Here is a 9,124-nt window from a genome sequence, read left to right on the forward strand (position 1 = left end):
TGACAACTTTTCTCATCAATAAATGCTTTAAGTTTAGTGACAACATGACTTCTTATCAATGATGCATGAAACAATATCGTCACTAAAATGGAACACAGCCATATTTGAGATTGTCATGAACTGGAGCAAGAACACAAAAAAGTACCCAAAAAATCATAGTAATTAGTCTTAGCTATTAAATCACATTAACCACTGTGCACCTACATATGCATTATATACATAGTGCATTTAGTAGCTGTATAGCAACATTTCAATTTTTAGGATGATTTAGAAAGTATAAATTTATAGTGAATTGGATTGGCTATAAATAACAGAAAAAAAGAAGCAAAGAGGAGATAGAGAGTATAAGGGTACCACAAGCGAAAATGGTAGCTTGATTGGTAGATTGTAGTATCCTAGACCCAAACCCGAATCCGAAGCCTCTGTCAACAGGTTCAATTGCTGCAAATAATAACAAAAATCAGTCGACTGCAGGAGACATTAAGAAGCTAACTTGAAGCTAATACTAGCACTAGAAAACTATAGAAGGAATTCTTGGTCCTAAAACTAATTGAGAGCCCTCTTGGCCAATAAGTCAGCAAACAATAATGCAAAAAAAAAGGAAGCTGAATCAATTACTCTCACACAAACAACTCAACTAAACCATGCAAAAACTTCCAAAAGGAAGGAAAAGAAAATTACTCCTATCATATTCATTAATTGGCAGGAAAATCAAACACAAATCAGAGACCACTTGTAGCTTGTTTATATGCAAATGTCTCCTAGAACAAAGTGAAAATTGTCACTTTTACAGAAACTTTGTTGACAAGACCCAACCATTTGAAACAAGTCTAACATAGATAGAAAGGAGTATATACTTACCCAAACATCACAATAATTGGGAATTCCATAGCAGGGACCAATAGCATCAGCATAATGAGCTGCAAGACAATAACAAACCAATGATGTCCCTACGAAATGATAATGTGCATTATAAGCTCGAAGACAATTAATAAAATGGTAGCTGTAGTTCTTAAAAGAAAATGTTTGCATATAAAACATATGTTTTCTTCTTTTAATTTTGATACTAATCTATACTTGTACCTAATTACGTTACAACTACAAATTCCAAGAGCACTACATAATCATCAAAACTTACATATTCATTCGATTTATTTATTTATATTTTTTTTAAGTCCAAATATAAGCAATTGGAACACCTATTCATATCACAGTAATAATGATACACAACTTTCAGGCTGAGTTCCAAGCTCAAAATAAGCTACTCATTACTCACATACAAACTCACATTCAAGAATTAAAGCAAATTATCTCATTCACTTTTGATATCACTTAAAAACCAAAAGGATCTCAGGCTTTTTAGCCTTACTAAGTGTATTAGCATTGGAGGTAGCACTGGCAGCTGCAGCTGCAGCAACAGCCTCGCGTGCCCTGTTATCTAGCTAAATCAGACTGCTAGTCGCCAAAATGGCCTGCGGGTTCAGGTCATGGGAGGCCCAGCATACAAGCTCCTTATTGCCACTGAAGTTGCTGCTTTCACATCCTCTGTAATCAAATGCCCTAGCAAGCAGTGCCCCAAAGTCCTCAATGCCGGCTGTAATAACTCCCATGGCAGCGGAATTCTCACCCCCTGTGACCTCAACTCGTCATCCCTCCCCTCACTTCGTAAATGCCGAATTTCTTCCACAACATCCTCAATCTCATTGTGACCCCTCGAGTCACCCGAAAGCCCATGGCTACTTTCAGTAAAATTATCAGGTTTTTGGGTAGTAAAATCATCGAAATCAGATTTACAATCCTGACTTGCCCAATCTGCCGAAAATTTGCAAAAATCAAGCTTTGACCAACTGGGCATTTGCGAGATCTGCTTATAATAACAATCAAGGGCAATGCCTACAATGGAAGCTCATTTACTAGACTTCACCGCCATCTGGGGTTCGAGAGGAGGCGATAGAACGTCGACTAGAGGCCGAGACGAGGGGTTATTGTTAATGGGGTTCGATTTATTCGAAGGGGGATTTCGAGAGGAGTGATAAAGAGAAGGTTGAGAGAGATCAGGGATTGAAATGAGCACGGGTATACCCGAATGAGCCTTGACTTCAGATGAGTAGAGGACAAGAAGGATAGCTTTGAAGCCGGTGAGATTAGGGGTGGGGGAGATAGCGGATGTGGTAGAGGAGGAGTGGATGCGGGATAGATAGAAGGAGGAGAGGAGAGGGATATAGCAGAGGACAACGAGGCGGAGTTCGGGGTCAGCGGAGAGGAAGGTGTCGTATAGCCACAGGCAAAGAGAGTCATCGTCGGAGCCGGATGAAGGGGAGGAGAGGGAAGATGAGATGGAAGAATAGGCGGCGGAAGAGAGGAGGAGGGATCGGGCAGGGCGGTCAGAGTCGGCAAGGAACGAGAGAACTGAGGAGGTTTCGGGGAGAAGAGTGGAGAGGAGATGGATTCGAGTGCGGGCTTTTGATATGGACTCCTACCAGGAGTGCATCGAGTCGGAGTTATTTGCTCCGGTAGCGATGCGGTGGGGAGCAGGACCACCGTTTTGGTGGTTGAAGGAAGTGGAGTTAGATGGGTTAATCTAGGTGGAAGAGGTGGATGAAGAAGGGGATCCACTCCTACCACTATAGCTAATTAAAACATTCACCTTCGTCCCCAAACTCAATCTCTCAAACCCGTTTCCACCACCAACTCCGCTGAAAACCTTTATCTTGCACAATAAAAAAATGAAGTAATGGTATTCACAACTAAAATAATTCTAGTGGAGATGATTTCGCCCATAACTCAAACAATATCCAAAAAACTTGGGCACAAATTTTCATATCAAATTAACTGATAATCATTCTAAGTTAACTAGTCCCAAGTTTATTTACACTAATGAATTATTTATTTATTCAATTATTTTTATTCTAATGAAGTTATTACATATACAAGAAAATTAAATTAACAAGGAGGCTCATAAGTATATAACAGTTAAAAATCATTAGAGAACACATAATGATTACAAAAAATTAGGAGTAATAGCTGCAAAAAATAATAAATATTTTAAATCAAACAGTGACAAGACTAGGTTGTCACTAACGGCTATACAATGTTATCAGTGACATTTATTTTAAAGTTGTCAAAGAAAGTGCCATTAATATTGACAACTTTTAGAAAGTCGTCACTATTGCAGTTCCCGCTCTCTCTATGACTCCTAGCGGGAATCGAATTGTGACGACAATGCAAGGTCGTCACTGATGTATTGGCTCCATTGACTCAATTGTGACAACTTGCTGTCTTGTGGTTAAAGGACCCCATTCTGTGACGATTTTTTTTCGTCACTGAGAAATATTGAATCCTATTGTTTGGATAGGGTATTATTTGAAATATTATTTGGAATAATTCCTGTAGCATTTTTTGTGATGTGATGTATGTGAGATAAAAAGATGATTGGGAATATAAAAAGGTGGTTGGAAAATATGTTTATGATGCAAGCGAAATATTATTTGGGATAAGTTTTGTATCCAAACACTCCAATGTCACTAATGATCAAATTTCTTGTAGTGAGACCAATCATCATGCTTTTTTTTATTTTTAATTTGGTTTGAAGCATAGATTTTATTGCTATAGTATTATTCTTTATTTTTTAGTACAAAAACACACATTTTCATCAATATAGGTGGCAAAATTTGTTAATTACATATAAGTGAAAATATACTTTTATAATTTGTAAATATTTTAGCCCTGCAATTTTTTATAATTGCAGCACTAAAGTACATCATTAATTGAAAATAACGAAAGTCAAATTCTATGGTTATAACAGACTTTCATTAAAAATAATCAAATGCTATTAATAAGACATTATTGTTAAGTCAAAATCAAAGAAAATTTAGTGATGACATAATGTTATCACTAATTTATTCAAGATTATAATGACAAGAAAAGTCGTCACTAATTAAATTGCTAGTTTTTAATATTGTCAATTGCTAGTTTTTAATACTTTAATGAAAATATTGATAATGGTTGAGAAAATTTTGTTACATTACTGCAAGTGATAAATGTACTTTTGTTCTTTTTGAAACATTTATTTTAATGTTTAATTTTGTTTAAAACTATTGTACTAGTATAGATTTGCAAGACAAAACTTAAGTTCTCAATAGTTAAAAAATTCATTACAGAGAAAACACAAAGTAGTAGTTGCAAAATGTGTATAAATTACAAATATTTTAATGTGTATAAATTACAATTTATTTTAATGTTTAATTTTGTTTGAAACTATTTTACTAGTATACATTTGCAAGACATAGATTTATGGGTAATTTCTTTTTTTTTTTTTGCTTTCACATATTTAATTTATGTTAAATACAAAACCTACCAGTTTTCCTTTCATAAAAATATTAGTGCAACACTTTTTGAATTTTACTACAAACATTTATGTATTTAACATAAATTAAATGATTTGGAGTGAAATGCCCATAAAGAGCAGAATATTTGTTCATGTAATGGAGGAAACCCACAAAGAGTTGGTACTTTATGGGCCATTTCTTTTTTTAAAAAAATTTAATTTATGTTGAAAAGATAACCTGCCAGTTTTCGTTTTGTAAGAAATCAGTGTAACACTTTTTTAATTTTACTTACAAACATTTATAAATTTATCATAAATTATATGTTTGAGAATAAAATACCCATAAAAAGTTGGTACTTTGAATAGATAATGCTCATTTGCCCATAAACTACACTCCCTGAAGGCTATTTTGTTAATTACTTTGTAGTACTTTGTTATTCCTTTGCTAATACTACTTGGCATGTAGTACAAAGGATAAATCTGGCATAAATTTCTTATTCCATTGATAAAAAAACCTGTCTGCCTTATAACTATTGTAATGAAAGATATATCTTTAGAGTTTATAACAAATTATTACTTAAGTTTGAGAAAATTATAAAATATTTATGCATAGTTTATCAAGATACCATTCGCAATTTTCTAATAAAAAAATAGGGGCTAAATTGTAAAAGTTAGTTTGCCATAATAGAAATAATAAAATTGATGTATTACATATGGGGGTTAAATTGCAAAAGTTAGAGTTCCATAGTAGAATTAATGAAATTGGTACATATGGGGCTAAATTACAAAAGTTAGGGAGTAATAATAGAATTAAAGAAATCGGTGTACTACATATGGGGCTAAATTGTAAAAGTTAAGGTATCATAATGGAATTAATGGAATTTTTTACAACATTTGGGGCTAAATCGCAAAAGTTAGGGTGGCACAGTAGAATTAATGAAAGTGACTTAGAAATAAGTACTTTAAACAGTGACGATCAAATCTTGTCACTAAATCCGAATCGGTAGAGTGACAGTGACGATATTAGAAGTTGTCACTATATAGATCATTTTAGTGACAACTTTTTCAAGGTCGTCACTGAAGACTTAGTTGTTTTGAGCAATTATGACAACTTTCCTTGTCGTCACTAAACAACCACGTTTTGTGACGACAAAAATGTTGTCACTAATGACCATATTTCTTGCAGTGTAGTTTGTGACGAAAATAACGGGCCCTCACTAAACATTTAGTTGCTTTGATGCAATTGTGACAACTTTAGGTGTCGTGACTAAAGAAGCTCCTTTTGTGACGACCTATTGTCATCACTACAAAATGTTATCACTAATAACTTTTTTTTTTAGTGATCAGTGACGACAACAAAAAGTCGTCTGTAAATAGGCCAAGCAATAGTGATGATGTTCTTAATGTCGTCACTATTGTGTGTTCTAAACACTCCCGCGCTCTTGCTAAATCTTGCTCTTGCTAAATCTTGGCTCCCATTAGAGGTTTGTGACGAGTTAGAAAGTCGTCAATAAAGGATCCACTTTTGTGACAACTTTTTTTCGTCACAGAGAAAAGTTGTCACTGATGACCAATTTCTTGTAGTGATTCCTAGCTAATAAGTGGGCAGGCAAATGGGACCCAATTAGCCTCCCATGCGGCGAAATTCTGTAAACTAAAAAGGATATCGTCTAATAGCATCCCGTAGGTTGAGTCATCAGATTCCATAAGCTTAATCATGTTAATGATCTTCAGAGAGTCGCCCTCCAAAATAATCTTGGGCACCTTCCACTGAAGTAGTAAGGAAATTGCATTCTTTGCAGCATAGGCTTCGATGACCTCAGGGGAAAAGATACCGAAGATTTTGTGAGAGGTACCTGCAACAAAATTTCCCCACTCATCCCGCACAACAACTCCAACACCGGAGCAGCCATAGTCGGAGAAAACTACACCATCGAAGTTGGCCTTAAGGAAACCTGCAGGGGGCTTATTCCAGTGAAATTGAGCAGTGGCAGTGTGAATTGGAGTGTGTAGAGATGTGGTGGCTTTCTGGTACCTCTGCAAGTAATTGATAGAGAGGGAGACTAGACTGAGTGGATCACGATATGAACCATCGAATAGAGCACCATTTCGGTTACGCCAAAGGTTCCAAAGAATTATGGCTACCAATTCCATGTCCCGCTTTTTCAAGAGACGAAGAAGGCCAGGCAACCAAGTTGAAACTTGAATGGCGGAGTCCAACCTTATCTTTAGCGTAAGAAAGCTGAGGGCCCAAGCTTTAATTGCTACCGGACAGCACAGGAAAAGGTGATTAACATCTTCAACAGGGGCCTTACATAAAAGGCAGGTAGGGTCAAGATAGACGCCACGGCTATTCAACGTGGAAGATGTAGGTAGAATACCTTTGCAAATACGCCATAGGAATATCTTGACTTTACTTGGTATGTTGAGCTTCCACAAGCGAGGCCAAGTACCATTCATAGAGCCATTACTCCCTGAAGCTACATCTTGCCAGTTTGTAGATTGTGTTTTGATAAGGTGGTAGGCACTTTTCATTGTGAAGGAGCCATTGTTAGAGTAATGCTAGATGAGCTTATCTTGATTTCGACTATCTCCCAATGGAATACCCATAACCAGCTCAATCTCATCCTGCCAAAAAAGCTCCTGAAGCTACTCAAATTTTCATTTCCCGCTATCTTTGTCAATTAGACAATCCACAGTGGAGTCTTCCGGCAGCGCATCGGAAGGTGATACAATTTTGAAAATAGAAGGGCGTGGAATCCACCTATCTTTCCAAATTTTGATATGTAACCCATTTCCAACACGCCATTTGCTACCAGAGAGTAGATATCTGCGAACAGCGCACAAACCCCTCCAAGTAAAGGAAGGCCTAGACGTAGACTCGTCTTGAAAAAAGTCCTTTGTTGGAAAATATTTAGCTTTAAAGACCCGATGAAGAAAAGTAGATGGTTGGGTTGCGATGTGCCACGCCTGTTTAGCCAGTAAAGCTAAATTGAAAGCCTTGAGCTGTCTGAAGCCCGTGCCACCATCATTTGTGGACAAGCACATTCTATCCCAACTTACCCAATGAATTGGCTTTCGCTTAGCACCATCACCCCACCAAAAGTTACTGATCATAGATTGAATATCGGAAAGCAAGGAGTCCGGGTACTTGAAACAGGACATTGAGTATGTTGGAATAGCCTGGACAATAGCCTTGATCATGATTTCCTTACCTGCCTTTGAGAGACGTTGTTCATTCCATCCATGTATCTTCTGCCAGATCCTCTCCTTTACAGATGAGAAAACTTCAGACGTAGAACGACCAACAACGGTAGGAAGGCCAAGGTATTGGTCATGAGTGGGAACCTCCATAATGTTAAGGAGTTGTGTGATACTTCGACGAACTGTGGGGTCTGTGTTTTTACTAAAAACCACTGCTGATTTATCAAAATTAACCTCTTGACCTGAAGCTGCTTTATAAAGGTCAAGGATTGTCCGTATGTGCTGAGCTTCCTGCAATGACGCCTTTCCGAATAATAAGGTGTCATCTGCAAAAAATAAGTGAGATAGTGTCGGTCCACGTGAGCCTATCCGGAAACCTGAGATGCTTCCGCAACGCTCGGCTTCCTGCAATAATCAAGAAAAGCCCTCGGCGCAGATCAAGAATAAGTAGGGAGATAATGGATCCCCTTGTTTGATACCTCGGTGGGGTTGTAGGTTCCCAAGTGGGGACCTATTCAAAAAGAACGTATAAGACACAATAGAAATGCATCGGAAAACAGTGTCCACAAAATTGGAATGAAAACCTAAAGCTAACATCATATGTCGCAGAAAAAGCCATTCGACCTTATCAAATGCTTTGCTCATGTCCAATTTAACGGACATAGATCTCTCCTGCCCACAAGACTTCAGTTTAAGGGAATGATTGATTTCATAAGCAATTAGGATATTATCAGTGATACAATGCCCAGGGATGAAAGCAGATTGACATGGTGAGATGACTTTGGAAAGACAGCTTCTAAGCATATTAGCTAAGACCTTAAAGCCTTTGTTACCTCAATGGCAGTGTAGGTACGCAGAAGCTTGTTTGTTGCTGCATGGCCCACTTGTATGTAAGGAGAGAAGGGTTGGGCCCTTGCAGGTTGAGATGGATTCCCTGGTGCTTACTAGTTTGCTCTTGTCACAGAAATTAGCCAAATGACCGTTTTGTGTAGTATTAAGGAAAATCAGGAGGTTATTGTCGTATTTTTCGATCTCATGGTGCATATTTTTCGTGAGGCTAATTTAGCTGCCGATAAATTAGCTTCTCTCTGTTTACATTCAGATAGAGTTTTTGAGGATATTTCCAATCTCCCTTCGGCTGTTAGAGGTACGATGGCTTTAGATGCTAGAGGCGTTCCTTTTGTAAGGACGCTAGTAGACAAAGTTTGAACGTATGCTATTGAGACTAGGATTGGACCCTTGAAATTGTTGTACTTGTTTTATTGCTTAATAAAGTAGGGGTTGGCATCCCTACGCTGTGAACGGGGTTTAAATGGATAAAAAAAAGAAGTAGAGGTTGGCCCTTATCAGATACTTTGGTCTAGTTATTAGTAGTTGCTTTAGAGTATTTGCTATTGTTATTTCAAGTAGAGGTTGGCCAAACTGAAATCCTCATAAGTCATTTTGCATCTATTGGAATTGGAAAAAAAATCACAAAGGTGCATCTCTACTCTCATGAGTATACTCCCTATATTTATCACTTTTTTGAATTAATGTTAAATCTCAATTTTCATTACAAACTTAACACCTTAAGATTATCACAATTAATGGCTG

At 37.2% G+C, this 9,124-nt stretch overlaps 1 protein-coding gene and 1 pseudogene across 1 annotated transcript; both read right to left on the reverse strand.

The window, feature by feature from the left end:
- Nucleotides 1–1,328: 1,328 nt before the first annotated feature.
- On the reverse strand, nt 1,329–2,491 carry LOC113723232 (uncharacterized; annotated as a pseudogene).
- A 4,497-nt stretch (nt 2,492–6,988) lies between these two features.
- On the reverse strand, nt 6,989–8,335 carry LOC113724342 (uncharacterized). The gene is made up of 2 exons (XM_027247252.2): nt 8,156–8,335; nt 6,989–7,936 (listed from the first exon to the last, which is right to left on the reverse strand). The coding sequence occupies exons 1-2, from the start codon at nt 8,333–8,335 to the stop codon at nt 6,989–6,991; spliced, it is 1,128 nt and encodes a 375-aa protein (XP_027103053.2).
- Nucleotides 8,336–9,124: the final 789 nt, after the last annotated feature.

This window comes from Coffea arabica, chromosome 2c (assembly GCF_036785885.1).
Source record: "Coffea arabica cultivar ET-39 chromosome 2c, Coffea Arabica ET-39 HiFi, whole genome shotgun sequence".
NCBI lineage: Eukaryota > Viridiplantae > Streptophyta > Magnoliopsida > Gentianales > Rubiaceae > Coffea > Coffea arabica.

Excerpts from the sequence above, each read along its gene's own strand:
- LOC113724342 (XM_027247252.2), bottom strand. The coding sequence starts at position 8,335 with ATGCTTAGAAGCTGTCTTTCCAAAGTCATCTCACCATGTCAATCTGCT. Across the intron at positions 7,937-8,155 it reads TGAGCAAAGCATTTGATAAG|GAAGCCGAGCGTTGCGGAAG; the intron begins GTCGAATGGCTT and ends TGATTATTGCAG.